The 16,553-nt window shown below is 40.9% G+C and overlaps 1 protein-coding gene across 1 annotated transcript in view; it reads left to right on the plus strand.

Moving 5' to 3' along the window:
• wdr70 (WD repeat domain 70) overlaps positions 1-16,553 on the plus strand; it is a 42,810-nt gene that overhangs the window by 17,276 nt on the left and 8,981 nt on the right. Inside the window, exons 11-13 of the mRNA XM_080476869.1 lie at positions 8,679-8,778; positions 9,437-9,521; positions 9,630-9,768. Coding sequence (XP_080332995.1) covers positions 8,679-8,778; positions 9,437-9,521; positions 9,630-9,768 — 324 coding nt within the window. The remainder of the gene's footprint in view (positions 1-8,678; positions 8,779-9,436; positions 9,522-9,629; positions 9,769-16,553) is intronic.

Below are 16,553 nucleotides of genomic sequence, written 5' to 3' on the forward strand. Positions count from 1 at the left end.
AATTTGACTATTAGGTGATCAAAGTCTGCATTCCTTTCATTAAAGTTCACATTGTTGAGGTAAGAGTTGATCTTGGCTCACGGGATGCTTTGCACCCGCTTATTTGGCTGTTTTCACTTGAGCTATTTGACAAATCATCGCCCCGAAAACAAATGACTTCCATTCAGGGCTGGATAATCCATCTTTCATCACATAGACCTTCTGGGTCAGCTCAGGCTTGACTGTCGACTCCTAAATTTTGCTTTTCAGCGGTGTCACAGTGTTGCATCTGTGTCTGGGCAGCTAGTGTTGTTTCCTGTGGATCAGTGGCATGAGAGATTGAGCAGTTTTGTATCGTTTCTCAGTCCCAGACAAGATTCCAGCTGGAAAGAAGGGAGAAAAAGAAAAAAACGAGATGTGTGTTCAGTTGAAGGGGGAGTTTGGGTCTATCGACAACACTCGTAAATCCAGTATTGTCAGCCGATTGCATAGCATTGTGTTGGAGTACAAACATTTCATTTGCAAACACAGTTTCACAAGTTGCTTTTTATACAACGTGAAAAATATTTTGCGGTTGCCCACCTGAGAGCTCGAAAACACTATAAACCATCTCAAAGGTGAACGTAAAATGGATAGAGAAGCGAACGAAGGCATTATTTAAAACCACCCGAGACAATCAGCGCAATACAAATTTCAACTGTGTGTGAAAGCTTTTATTACATATACAAAGTTATTTTTCTGTACATTTCCGCAAATCTTTGTTCTGCTCTATCGCCGTCAGTCCAACGCCATATGTGGACACGGTTGAATACTTCTGTTTTCGCTTATAGGAGTAGAGATACAAACAATTAAGCTGTAGTTAGTGAGTTGGAACAGCTTGATGGGACAGAGGGGCTTATCCAGATTACTCAAATGGGAAGTAGGCTACATGATAATTACTCCAAGAGTGAACTTTGGAATCAAAGGACACCCAACAAGATGGTTTGTAGGATTCCTTTGCCCCGTAACAACTTTCCTATTGTTACCATGTGCATTCATGAACCCACGCTGTATAGACTCCCACTTTCTCTCTCTCTCTCTCTCTCTCTCTCTCTCTCTCTCTCTCTCTCTCTCTCTCTCTCTCTCTCTCTCTCTCTCTCTCTCTCTCTCTCTCTCTCTCTCTCTCTCTCTCTCTCTCTCTCTCTCTCTCTCTCTCTCTCTCTCTCTCTCTCTCTCTCTCTCTCTCTCTCTCTCTCTCTCTCTCTCTCTCTCTCTCTCTCTCTCTCTCTCTCTCTCACCCACCCACCCATGATCCCACCTCTGGGCTGCTCATAGCAGCATGTTTGTAACGATTGGGTTAAAGCTCTCAAAATTTATTACCCCTCCTTCTCCAAGCTAAATATTTACCCTGTGTCCCATAGCAGCTTACAATAGTCATGTCTGTTTCCTGACCACTGGAGCCTGTCCTGTCTGAATGGCTCAAGAATTTAGTTGGTGCCCTCTGCCCTAATCAGCAACCTGTGCTGCTGACTCCAATTCAGCCACAAGCCTAAAAAAGGAGTTGACCTCCCCATGCTTTTATTGCTGTGCCCTGCCTCCCTCAAATGAGGCATTTCTCCTGTTGTGTTGCTTGCCACTATTACTCATGGCCAGAATATGCAGGCAGATCAATCACGATCAATCTCGTACATGACCTTGATCCACAGCTCAGGCTGAAGAGAAGCTATTGAAGATGACACATTGTGTTCTTGAACCCTGACATGAGTTGATTGATCCTGTGATGGGAGTCAAGTAGGTCTCTTTGAGCGGACTGCTGCAGAGAGTGATTGCATGTTCATTCTCTGACCAGAGGGACTCAGTGCCAGAATTACAAGACTGCATTTAAATGGTTGCCAGGTAATGTGCACCCTGTGATACAAGGTACATTTAGGGTGCACAGCCCTCGTTCCAAAACATTACCACAGAGATCCGAGGAATGTTATGATGTCAGTGGTGAACTTACGTGTTTCCAGGCTTCAAAGCAGAACCCCAAAAATAGGTGGTTTTCATCAACTACACAGTGTGGAGTCTTGTCATTATATAACACAGAATCCTTATTTGTTTTCTGAAGAAGGTGGCCTTGTCACAGTAATCCTTCTTAATAACTACAAATCTCATGTATTTCCTTGCAAAGCAATAAATTAAAAAAAGAAAGTTCTTTCACTTCTGGAACAGAAGTTCATTCTTATGATTCAAACTCTTTCTTCAAGCAGAATCCCTGGTGATCCTGTTCTCTTTTGTTCCTTTTTTTTCCTTGAGTCATATACATTTTTTTCTTTTATATTTTAGTTTTTATGAATTGCTCTCACACAAGAGTGCAAATGATTGTGCCAGGTTATCATCCAGAATGATCCTAATATAAGGAAAGTCCGCTAAGTGGTTTTTTTTCTGCTTTATGAAACAAGTCACAGTATTTATGAATTAGATTGAGGAAGACCAGGTAAAGGGAGTAGGTTGTCCTCGTGAAATATACGAAAATTGGCATCTGACAAGAGATTGTTTCATGTAGATTATTGTACACGAGTTATGAATTTGACATAACCTGCTTTGCACATCATGGTAAAGTATTGTGATAGGGTTTTGACCTGCCCACCTGGGATCGGCTGGGATTGACTCCAGCCCCCTGCAACCCTTAGTGAGGTAGAGTGGTATAAAAGATGGATGGATGAATGATTATTGTAGAGCGGGTCATTCGGCTAGTGCTTAACTATAAACTAGTGAGTAGTGCTGCAGAATATTTTATGAACATGCAATATCCGATGATCTTGTGGTCTATTGTGCAAGCGACATGATTTGCAATAAATCTAAGCACTTTAGATGATATTAATGTCTTTGTGATTTCACCGATTGTGAAAAATTGTCAGTGGAATTGAGTGAAATGCAATGATTTACTCAAATTCTCTTTTGCGTCCGTAAAGAAGAACAAGAACACGAGGATGCATAAAAACGGTCCAGCATTACATAAGCCGTTACAGTGTATGCAGAACACCTCTCTGGAACCTGTCAGTGCAGAAAGCACTAAAAATAAAAATCGAATTAGTCCAACAACTTATTTCTTGACTTTGACAATGTATCTGAGAGTGTCCAGTTGCATGCTGTTTCTGTGTGCGGCAACTGGTTTGATTATTCCCCCATTTCGCCCTTTCTACATTTGGGGTCACCAACTGACCTTTAAACAGATGTTTTCCAACAAAGGAAAGCCTGAGCTTCTGCTGTTGTTCCCAGATTTGAGCCTTAAACAGGAGTTGGAAACAATACATGCAGAAAAAAAAAATGTCATAAACCGTTTTATGGAAAAGTGCAACTAAGAATACTGTTACTTTGATATACTTTTACATGATCTGGACTTCCACTCCAGTGTGATTCCCTGACACTCACCGCCTCAACAACACCACTTGCTGATTTCCATGAAAGATCAGAGCAGCTGTTCAGGTCTGTGGTCTGGCCACTTGATCCTCAAACAGTAACAGAGGTCAGAGTGAGATGTTAAACTGACTGCGCAAAATGAGCATCGCAATGTCTTTCAGGTGTGCAGACTTGAAAAGTGTGGAAGAGGCAGACATTTACTGTTTTTGCAGCATTTATACACTGACGCTCAAGATAATGTTATTTGAAACAGTTGGGGCTGCGGTAGATTGTTATCATAGTTTGCTGAGGATGAAACCCAACGCTGTGTTCCTTCAGCTATTTATCAAGTCCTGCTGCTGCCCAATTTGTGTGGATGTTGATTATGGCTCTGTGTGCCTGCGAGAGCTTGCACATATGTATGCATGCATGAAACAGTCTTTCATGGCTTTGCTTTGCTTTGGAGATGAAAAGAAAGATACACCCATTGCACCAAAAACTTATTAACTGTACACCACTAAACCGCTTACTAATCACTTGGTTGATCCCTGCACACAAATTATAGCCAGTGTCTGGACTAAACCCTTCTCCCTCCTTTACATTGGATATTTCAGAATCATCGTTCTTCACCCAGTTTGGTTTTGCTGTATATTTTCATTCATCCTTGCTGCATGCGGACAATTAAAAAACTAATAAAAAACAAGTTTATTTTAGTTTTTTTTAAAGTGATGTATACTGACAGAAAAACACTTTGTGAGTTACGTGATCGTTCAGCCCGATGACTGCTGGGCAGGGAGAAGGTCATAGCTAACAGAGGATGTCACAAGGCGTGAGAGGAGGTTCAAACACTGTTTGAGAATCTGGTTTCATGAGCCGGCTGTGTAGATTATCACAGGAAGCAAACACCATGGCATCTACCAATGCCAGCCAACATCAGGATAGTAAACACTCAAGCTTTCACAACGACGGTATATGATCTAGAAATAGATGAAGTGGGCGTATGTCGGCAATAAACAGCTAGAATAACTACAAACTGACTATAAAATGTGAACTTTTCACAGTTTGCTGTTAAGTATAAATATGTATTATTTCGTGTAACCTTGTGCGTTGTACTTCTACATGTTTGAAGGTTAATGTTTTGACAGACCCCTTTTATATTCTTTTCTCTGTTTTTCCTCGCATAATGTATTCCAGAGTTGAGCAGTGTTTTGCATCATCTGTTTGTTTGTTCGCCAGTATGGCAACGACATATTTCTTATCATACAAAGGAACAATTCTCTTGAGTTTAAAGAAAGCAGACCCTAGAGACGGTCGAAACCCACCACGTGTTCACAGCAGATGGTGTTAATCTCAAAGGAAGATGTCAGATGAGAAGGTGAGGGTGGAAACTTTGTGGAATGATTCACATGTCAGACAAGAACTCATAACTGAGTTTATTAGTCGACTCAAACTGTTGAGTGTGGTGTGAAATATGCAAGTGGGGGTCATGGGACAGGTTGATTTGGAGAGGCAGAAGAGCGTCTCCAGAGCTCTGATGTTATGCAAGGACAGATTTCATCACCTTCCTCTTGCACGGCATCAATAGTGTAATAGTTCCAGATTTAGTGTCGTATATTCACACCCTGCAGCGCTCCTTTTTTTTTTTTTTTTTAAACATAGGATGGAGAATGCAATATGCAAAGATAATTACTTAATTGTGTTAATTTGTACAACCTCCTGTTTATATCCTGTTGAGTCCCCTCAACCTTTTTGTCAATCATGCATGGATGCATCCACACTGAAGATTGGCACCAAATACAGAAGCGACAGAGGTCACTGTGTATGCAGAAGTAAAGTGTCACACATTATACTTAACCTGCTGCTGACTAGGCTGAATGAACATGCTGTTAAGATTAAAAAAAATGTGCCTGTGTTAATTTGACCTCTTCACTTTTATTTTTCTATTTAAAAGCAGCAAATAAAAGAATAGGACGATATTCAAAGATAACAAATGAGAAGAGTGGACTTGAGTCGGACGTAATCTGTGAGTCAAGTGATGAAGGCGAGCATAAAATTATCCCACAGAGGCCATGCAGACTAAATGGCCAAGGCCTGAAAAAGTGTAATCCCTGTTATCTCCAGTCCAAGGTAACAGTGTTATCTGTCTCGTGCAAGTTAATAGCTTCCCTCCACTTACTTTGGAAGTGAAGTATGGCCTCGTTTCCCTTCTGTTATCACCAGAGCACATCACTCATTCACCTCACGCTCCACTCTCTCCTGCAATTTTTGCCAGCTTTTCTCTATATTTCTTTATCTTATCTGTCTTCCACACCGTGCTCACTTCAAATTCCTCATCCACCTTTCTTTGGTGAAACGCCAGCGTTGCAGCAATTCTCTTTTCACTGATTTATTTGCATTCCGTTGAGAATTAATGAAAATGTAGCCGTATAAACCGAGGTTATGTTTGTTTGAGAGTTCGAAAGCCTACTTCTCAAACTCTTGCTTCACCAGCATCAAGTAATGATCTGTGTACTTGGGTCAGGTGAATACTAAGGCGCTGGGAATTGTACGTGGGAGGAAGCCGAGAACTTTCAACGCGACAAAGCATTTCTGTCGATGCTGAAAATAAAATATTAGGTGACGAACACTTAATACCTAAAAATCCTATGAGAGTATTAATGAATGATTCAGTTTCTGTGGTGAAAATGACAAACATTTGCTGAAACGTGGTGACCATCTGCATCTTTTAATTTGTAAATCAATGCCTTTAGGGCTATTTGTTAGATCAAGTGTTTTCAAAGTGTGGGAGGATGAGCCCCCCCATCAAAGTTTGAACTGCAATATGTCAATTCTCCCACTACACAATGTTTGTCCCAATCAAACTAGTAATTTTCACTTTATATATATATATATATATATATATAATTATTTGTTTTACATTATATGATATTATTTTTGACTCTTAGGAACCATAGCCTACAAAAAGTCCTTAAATATAGTCTACAACTGTTGTAACTGTTCTTATAAATGGATCTACACTATATTTAAAAAGTATTTGTATGCCTGCCTTCACACACCTGAGTGACATCCCATTACTAAACCCTAAGATTTAATATGATGTTGGTCTACTCTTTGTAGCTACAACAGCTTCAACTTTTCCCGGACAGCTTTCCACAAGACTTAGAAAGGGACTTTATGAGAATTTTGGAGAAATCTTCCAGAAGGGCATTCTTAAGGTCAGACACTGATGTGGGATGAGAAGGCCTGGCTCGCAGTCTCTGCTCTAATTCATCCAAAAAGTGTTTTAACGGGTTGAGGTCAGGACTCTTAAGTGCAGGGCAGTCAAGTTTTTCAACACCAAACTGGCTCATCCGTGTCTTTATGGACTTTGCTGTGTGCAATGGTGCTCAGTCATGTTGGACCAGGAAGGGGCTATCTCCAAACTACAAAGTTTGGAGCATGAAATTGTCTAAAATGTCTGTATGCTGAAGTTTTCAGAGTTCCTTCCACTGAAACTTAAGGGGCTGAGCTTAACCAGACGGAGAAGCGTGATTGGTCGCTCAAAAGAAGATGCCTCTAGTATTCTAGAGTCCAGTGGTGGTGTACTTTACACCACTGCATCCGACACTTTGCATTGCGATTGGTGATGTCAGGCTTGGATGCAGCTGCTCGGCCATGGTAACCCTCCATGAGATCGTCCCATTCTATCACGAATGTTTGTAGAAATTGTCTGTGAAACATGTTTCACACAGTGTGTCAAGTAAGAAACTTAGAAAACTACTTTATTTGTGCTGTGTGTGGAAGTCTTAAGACACCAACATGAATGTTCCTTGTATGTTTATAAGCATGCGGGTGTGACCTACATTGTTTGGCTTCACTGTACGTTTTGGTAAAATTAGACTTTGGAGCCTTTCTATACCTCAAACTAAAAATGAATTTGGCCTACATGTATGCCTGAAAAAAATGCAGATTGTTGTATTTAAAAAATCAGTTCTTGATTTATCAACAATTTATTAAATATTGATCCCTGGTTGATAAAAATAAAGCAAGTAAGATGATGTGAAACTGTCTTATTGCTTGGTATCCTGACATAGTTTGGTGTATCTACAGTAAGTTGCTGTTCAGCTGGATTGTTTCCAGTCTCAAGCTGCAGACTTGGCACACACTTAGTGCATTATAGTAGTACAGAGTTTATTTGGTGAGCACTGAAGAGGCACATGAGAGAGCAGACCATCTTGGAAACAGCTGTTAAGATGAGAGGTTACTGTAGACGGCTGAATTGACTGGGGCTAATTATTAGGCATATTTTGAAATATTAAATTTCCTTTATCCAATTATTTGAGATTTATCTGTCTACACTCTGTGAAGATGCGATTATATCTGCTCTGGCTTTTGTAATCAGTCTTTCCTCACCTCTATACAACGACCTCAGATGAAATGTCACTTAGCCTACTTGGTTTTCAGTGATGCATGCTGATCATCACAGACAGGCTGAGTAAGATCACATTCTCATACTGTATATAGAAACATTGCGGCTAAACGGTCACAAGGGCAGAATTATACACATGATTTGGTTAAAGCACTACCTCACTGCTGTGTGTGCTATATCTGCTTTTATATCGAGCTTCCTATTGTTTCATAACCAAAGAGGATCAACTTGATGATACCGTCTCGTCTTCAGAATTGAACATACCTTCAGGGCTTACTTTTCAGTTCACCTTTTTTTTCTCCACCCAGTTATTGCTATCGATGCTGTTTATCATCCAAAATTGCCATATTTTTCTGATTAAACCTGGTGGTTGTTGGTCGCTGTTAAGCCGGGCTTATCTGGCCAAGGAATCAAAACGGGTGGTGCTCGCTCGTGGCTGCTGATAGTCTTGGCTGTTTTATGTGTTTTTGGCTGGTAAACTGGGCACAGAAGGAATATTATAATACCGGGTTGTTTTTTTTTCAGGTAGGAAAAATCAAAAAAAGCCATCTGTCAATCAGGCACCGAACCGAGTGCCAAGATAAATGTCTGTGTTTTAGTCTTGCTAAAGAGTGTGGTGGGTGGGTACCTTGTGTTAAGTTGCTAGTATTTCATGAGTTCTCGTGGGCTTCGTAGTCAAATATATTATATGGCCGAAATGGAAACCGTGTGTAGTTTTCAAACGAGAGAATAAAAAGGACTTTTTGTTTCTGTAGCCACAGACCAGACTGCTGAAGCCAAGTGTGAGCTGTTTTGTGCAGCAGAACATTACAAAACCTCTTTTCTGATATTAATAGTCAATAATTCCCATGGCTAAATGTTTTTATTGAAACGGCAGGGTCTTTATAAATCAACGTGGTTATGCATTATATTCTCATTTTCCTTGCAGGTTCACACAAAGTTCCACTGTCGGCAAGCCCACACTCCAGGATCAGACACTTCTTGCCTCGCCTTCTCCTACGATGGAACCACTCTCGCATCACGTGGGGGTGAGCAACAGACGATAGCTTTATCTTACACTCAGCTGTTGCACATGCGGTCCATATCAGAAAGAATAGCCAATTTTATTTTTGATGGCGCTGAACCGCACACATTCCTTCACACAGCTCCTGATATTTCAGTTGAGGATGACAAATATGACACGTGAAGAAAAGATGTTATGTTTCGTTGACGAAAAATATGATTAGCAAGGTAACCATGAGAATAAATCCAGAGAAATGTAACTCGCAATATGGACAGGCACTTCTGAGTTATCCTATTTATCTATATAACTATCTACTATTTATATATCTAACAATTTTAGATTCCCGTTTAAACTGGATGCGAAGAAATGGCTATTCTATTCCTGACTTTTCAAAGGAACAGAGGCCATCTCAAACCGAATACCGATGACTCCAAAGAAATATACACAGAATAACATCAGTTTCTTCTAGGTATTAAATCTAGTCCAGAGGTTTTTATCTCAGACATAAACAGGAATAACTCTGCGTAAGAGTCCTTCACCCAGCATAATTCTGTCGTGTAAATATAAAATAAATCTGAGAGAACTTCTGTCTGCTCAGACAAAGGTGGTATTGCAGGGACTTTTCATAGCAGAAAACTCATAATTTGTCATTTACCTGTGGCCTTCCAACGATTCCTCTTTAGGTGATGACACGCTGAAGACATGGGATATACGTAACTTCAGGAAGCCTGTACATGTAGCGACAGGACTTACCAACTACTTTTCCATGTGAGTTTTCTCAACTGTCATCGTACTGAAAATCTGCCTGTTTGCTGCTCCAAATATGAGTCCCCATGCGAGGATTATGAGTTGATGTTGTGTAATTCCCCCTCTCAGGACTGACTGCTGTTTCAGCCCAGATGACAAGCTCCTCGTAACGGGGACATCAGTGAAGAAGGATGAGGGACATGGGAAGTTGGTTTTCTTTGACCGAGTTTCCTTTCAGAGGGTCTACGACATCGAAGTCACCAATGCAGTAAGTCCTGCCTTAATCCTCACAGCTGCTCTCATTACTGCATGTTTTTTAACTGGTTGATATGATATGTGGGTTACGGACAAAAAGAAGGCTTCTTAAATGATCAACAATGGAAAGAAAGAACATAATGAATCCATAATAGCACATAATGAGACCAGTGTGCCTGCTATTTGTTCTTCAAGTACGTGGTTTGGGCTTCAACAAAACTGCAGGCTTGAAATGTTTTTATTTGGTTTTGCTTCTTGAAAACACAAGCAGCAGACAAAACCCCATTTCAAGAAATGAAGCCCTGGTTTTGAGATTTATTTAACTTCCAATTAAAACCGACACAGATTATGTAATACATTTCCCACAAAAGTTTATTTAAATGTGTATTACTTATTACAAATTATGCAACTATGTGGACGCTGCAAAAACTGGGTTACACTGTGTAAATAAGTAATGATGCTTGAAACAGAAGTTTACAAAAATTACCTAAAATGTCCACTGATGAATCAATTTTCTTAGAAAAATAGGAAATGTTCTTTTTGTCTGGGTTTGCCCTGTAGCAGACTCATCTGGAAACAACGCACCTTTGGCTCTTTCATTCTCCGTCTGAAACATTTTAGTGGCATGTGCAACTATCAGCCATAACATCATGACCACTTGCCCAACAGCACAGTCCTCCATGGATTTGACTTGTTTGTCCAGCACATCCCACAGATGCTCAATTCGGTTGAGATCTGAGGAGTGTTGAGGCAACACTCTGTTACTTCAAACCATTCGTGACCTGTTTCAGTTCACTAATGTGCATTGCCCTGCTGCAGGATGGTTTTCATTATGTAGTTTGCACCAGTGCTTAAGAGGCGGTTCATGTCAAATAGATGGCAGGTTCAATGGTTTTCCAGCTGAACATTGTCCAAAGCATCGCACAGCACCCCCCTCCCCCGCATCTTAGTGCTCTATGTGTTCCCCAGGTAAGTGACTCACATGTTGCCTAGTCATCCAAAGAATACAGGATTCATAAAACCAGGCCAACTCCTGCAACTGCGCTGAGGTTCAGTTCTCATTGTCGGGTTCCATGGTTGGCGCTTTTAGAGATGGACAGGCGTCATCCTGAGCTGATTGACTCTGGTCGCCCCTTACTCAATAAACAGTGCTGCAATCTGTGTTTTGACACATTTCTATCAGAACCACAATAAACCTTTCCTTCAATTGGTCCATAGTAGTATTAATTAGCCTTTGCAGTACACGACTGCAGTTACACCGCAAATCCTGACTTTTCTACTTCTATCATATCAACTTTGGCGACATAATGTTCACTTACTGCTCGACACACTAACATATGGAGGTGATGAAGGATAATCACTTCACCCGTCAGTGGCGATAACGGTCAATCTGTGAGTATTGCCTCTATTAACACTATAAAGAGATTTCAATATCAAAAGCGATGAGTGGATTTATTGAGGGAAATGAAAGGAAAAGAGGAAAGTTGTTAAAAAATGCTTCAAGCCGAGGAGAAAGTCCCATTATGTGACCTTTCCTTACTGCGATTCATTCCCTCAAAGTGTTGGCAGAATGGCTATTGATGCTTTTATATGCGCTGCCTTTTAGTTATATATGAAATCAAATTATCTACGGACACAATCCGCATATTCCATTCATAGGCACACACATTAGGATGCTATGTGCTTTGCACAAATCCCGCTTTCTCAGAAATCCATTTAGTGAAGGCAACCAGCCATAGGTGCTGAAATGAAGGGCAGAGGTACTGTCGACAGGAGAAACCTTTTTTTTTTTTTTGTTGCCTCCTGCTCCGTCTCCTCTTCTGTCTCTGCTTCTTCGAGCCCTTTTCAGCAGAGTTAGCAGTGCCTGTCCATAGTCATAACATTGAGTTCTGACAGAGACTAATGCCTTAGGAGTTGGTCTCCCTGGCTAAGGCACGGCACTTTCACACAAGCCAGTGAATGAACATGTTTGGGAGTCGGGGGGGGGGAACTGGACAAAAGATGGGTTTGTGTGTGTTCGTGCTCCTCCTACACTGCCAGCCAGCTGCTGTTATCTTGCAAACCTTGGCACAGCTTCCACACTAAGTGTGCCCCACACACCACACAGTTGTACGAGCTGAGAGTAAGGGAGGACAGCCAGTTGCTAAGGTTTTGACACTTCACTTCAGAATTTAAAACACTGGAAAATTAAGGAAAGTTATCGTCGACTTACTTTCCATCTGGGCAGTCAAGTTTACAATTGAATGAAATTGCGAAGATGATGAAGTTTCAAAGATATCTGATATCTGTGCTTCGTATAGCTTTCTCCATACTAACCTAACCTATCACTGTCAGTTGATTTGAAAAACAAATCAATAGTCTATGTCTACATATACTACAAGATAATACTTTAAAGAAATAAAACCTAATCATGTTGTCTTAATTTCTTCCACTTTTATTTCTTGTCTTTGCAGTTGTTCTCCTCTCTGTAGAAGTTTTTTTCTGCTGGTAATTAACGTGTGACAGTCCACCAACCTGACAGAGCTAAACACTGCTCCATTTAAGCCCTCTTGACTTTTTAGTGTTTGATAATAATGGTGTCACTCAGAGACCATAGGTGGCATTATTCATTTGCAAACAATATAATGGGTCACAAGACTGGCTGTTGGTTGTTTGGCTTGAGAAGTTAATAGTTTTCTCTGTTGGTTTCGAAACCTTGGCTGAGCCTCCATGAACGCTTTTAAATAGTCGTCTGTAACATTTGCACCCGCTTTGACTGTAGGCAGCATCAAACAGAAGACCCCCAGACACTTTGGGTCAAAGAGTCTGTTTAGAACTTAACAACCTTCCTCCCCTCGCATCACTCCGTGTGTCTTCTCTTTCACTTTACTGAAGAGGGTAAACATTTGTAAGTGATTTTTCCATTGGCCTTTCCCTTGTTCCACCATCTGCCATTGTGAGAAACCCCTGAAAGCTTCAGCTCAGCTTCGCTGGAAACGCAGCAAAAGCCTCTTCCTCTCTCTTCACACTTTGTGCTGTTCAGAAGATTTCTCTCAAAATTGCAACACAGCTCTGCAGAAAAAAAACCCAATGTAGTCAGGACCGTGGTAAAGACCACCTGTTGCTTTGCAATTGTTTGAATTGATTTGATTTCTATATATTTTAGGTATTTTAGTTATGCTTTTCCCTTTCAAATAAAACTCTTAAAAAATTCAACCTGATTTTATCACAAGAGGAGAAAGATGTCACTTTGGTTGGAAGATAGAAACGAATGTTTTCAAGAATGATATCGTTAAAGGTATTTAGCCACATGCTAAATCTGAACAGTGTTTGTTTTTAGTTTTCTTTCATCTTTTATTTATAATACCAATTTTTTCCCCTCGATATTTTATTATTATTATTATTATTATTGGTATGCAAAAATGAGATTTTGATAACCATCTGTACAGCTCTTTTTGGAGAAATGTTTTAATTAGTTTGTTGATTTTAATGCAGTCTGTGTTATTTTACACGCTACCCGTACAATTACAGAAAAACAGCTATTTGATTGTTATTCAACCTCACACTGTGGTGACTTAACCCCATATTGTCAAATAATTTTGACGCAGTAAAATTTTTACTTTGTGCAGCAGATCAGTTATTTCTGGTTGACGTGCACTCAGTGAACCTGATGAATGTGCTATTTACTGTGTTTACATCTGCCGTCTGCCTCTGGGATGGCCCAAGAATTTAAGTGCAGTCTTTATAAAGTGTCGTACCAGGCAGCCGGGTGAAAGGAAGGGCCACCAATCATTTCTACCTAAACAGTCTACATAACCCCAGACCTGGATTCTGGGATGCATTTGGGAGCAGAGGCTGATTCAGGCCTGTTTGGTAAATATTTCAGACACGCTTAAGCTTATCCTCACCCATCAGAGGGGGCAGGAGCCAGGTGAGATCCTGCCTGCTAGCAAAGCATTAAAGTTTTGGCTGAATTTCAGCTGCAGGCTGCATGCAGTCTCTGGAAAAGTGTTTTTTTATTTTTTGTGTTTCGTACACTGACTTCTGAATTCTTCTACTAGGAAATTTAAATAGCCCTTGTGTGCTTTTATGGGGCTATTATAGTAACACAGTTACTCATGCATGCTTTTGGAGAGCTTTTTTGTGTGTATCTTAATTGGTATATGCGTATTAATATTTGTTTGTCTGTATTTCTACATTCATGTGCGTGGTTAGAACTCTGCAGGTCTTTTCCAATTTGCGTGCGTGTGGAATAAATTTTGTGCGTCTCGAATGTCTCTTGTCTTCACCTCCACCTCAGACAAGCCTCCCAGTTGGCTCTCTTTACACGAGAGGATTTTCACAAGGGTATGGAAGTTGAGACTTCAGTTGAGGAAAACTTTGAGTTCAGAACAAATCTCCGTGTTGGCAGGAGAGCAAAATCCACTTGTAAAACTCCAGCAGACCGAGGGGCTCACCTGAGGTGGAGGTGAAGACAGACACATTTACAGCTCATTGTAGGAGCGCACAAATGTCATTACACCAGCACACATGTATCAAAAACACATATAGCTTTCCAATGACATAGTGTTTTGTCACTACCTGCACTTGAAAAATATCCACATTAGAGGGCAAGGGATTCAATATTGAGCCAAATCTGATGTGTTGTATCAATTTGTTATGAGATAATAAAATATGTTATGCTCATGTTTTACCCCACACTTCTTGGATGGTAGCTCTTAAACAGTAAACCGTCCTTGAGCCAGGCTTCAGGCTTTTTAGGTTGGGCCTTTGATAAAAACGAGGGTGGTCTTTCATTAAATGCAGCCATGGGTGGGGAGAGTAGAAAAGAGGCCCTAGCTGAGTTCTCTTTATGCATCTTACCAAGTAAATCTTACAAGACGTAAAGGCCCATTGTATCAGTGTGGTAGCTCTTTCTAATTACAGATTTCTTGGACAGTATACCTGCGTGTGCATGCGTGTGTGGCTGAAGTACTTAAAGTGGTGTTCTCCTTCTCCAAAAATTTTATTCGCTTGGCCTGCGTTGCTCAGTTTGTCAGAATCCGTGCACATTTTGGATCCAGTCACCAGAGGCTGAACAAGAAGCTCAGCTGACTGTTGTGTTGCATCAGCGCTCCATAGCTTTATCTTATAATCAGCCTCCATCTTGAGCAAGTGTCTGTTGTCCTCTTCATCAATAGTCAGTCGTTGATATTCTAATCTGATGGGACGTAGAAGGCTGCTACTGAAGAACCGACTGATTAAAGTTTCCTCCCTCTTCATGTGATGTAATTTTCTGGACATGAGGTATAAACAGCATTTCCTGGAGTGTAAACACGCTCCTCTGAATATCTGGAAGGCAGTCGTACGGTTGGTCTGGATTGAGCTGTGCTTGGCTGCGGACTTGTGAGTGGATGCAGTTTAGGTGGGCCCCATTCAGCGGGGCTGTTTCAGACTGCGCTGCTCTCTCTGTTAGACTTGCACCACTGTTGACAGAGTGATTTGTTTGGGTCTGAAGAGGCAATTTGCTGAACTCGACTAGACCGCAGTCATCTGGGCGTGTTTTTTTTTTGGTTTTCCCGCCTGTTTGTGGGTTATTGGGCATGTGTTGGTAATGACGAATGTAGCAGTGTCTCAGTGTCGCACATGAGGCATTGCACATTCACACCAAAACACATACAGTTTACAAATGTTCCTGATACTATAACGTGTTGATATGATTTACTCTTACTATGGTTAAGCATCTTCTATAAGGAGATTCCCCTAGTTTAAACTTATTGTTTTAACCTGCATGATGCCTCAATTACAGAAGTGAAGTGTGCGTATAGTGTGTGTAATGTGAACATATTTACCTTTGGGCTTATTATGATGATTATTGAACTTAATTATTAATGCCATCATCTGTCAACCAGCATATGAAATTGAATCTGTGATGCTCATGTTAAGCACATCCCGTTTAAAGCGTTTTCCAGATCTTTCTGTCAATTACTGCACGCTCATTTGAGCAGATTAACCCTCATCTATCCGATGAGCGACACGCCACTGAGCTGCTGACAGGAGAATGTAGTTGTGTGTAAGTTAGTTTTGAGTTGTATTTTAGCAGACTGTCGTGTTAAAATGTTGTTGAAAATAAACTTAAATAACGACACATGATGAGTTAAAATGTATCATTTGCGGGGAAAAATGTAACTCAGCATGCGTGTGTGCATCTCTGTCTGCGTATGTCCGTGTGTGTGTACGTCTGTCCTCTGGTGTGTGTGTGTATGTGTGTGATTGAGACTTCTTTCTCTGGTATCCTGGTGGGAAGCTGAACAGCTGGGCGTTAAGCAGCTTTCACTGTCACAGAATCTGGACGTCTCAGTCATAGTCCTACCCACCCCCCATCCCGCACTCCTGTCCTACACCCCATTATACTCCCTTCTCTGTTCCATATTAATACGTGTTAAAAGTACACTCTGTTGACTTGACCAGTACAGCTACAACACCTACAGTCACAGCGAAATGCAAAAATACATGTCGCTCACCCGGAATTCAGTACAGAAGTAAGTTAAGATATAACCGTGTCTGAACAAAAGAGGCACTACTACTACTACTACTACTACAACTACGACTGGCTTTCTACCGTTGCTCACAAATCACAGACGTAACAGAGGATCTTTATCACCGCCCAACAATGTTTGTATCTGTCTCTCCCTGCCTCTTGTTCTCTCTCTTACACACACCCTCACCTCTTGATAAATGTGGTCACATTTGCCTATTGGCACTCGGCCATCTGTCACACACAGACTGAGGGATCCAACCCTCATCCCAACAACCAAATATAGTCAACTGGAGTAGTCG

Source organism: Lipophrys pholis (genome assembly GCF_963383615.2).
Source record: "Lipophrys pholis genome assembly, chromosome: 12".
In the NCBI taxonomy this organism is placed as follows: Eukaryota; Metazoa; Chordata; class Actinopteri; order Blenniiformes; family Blenniidae; genus Lipophrys; species Lipophrys pholis.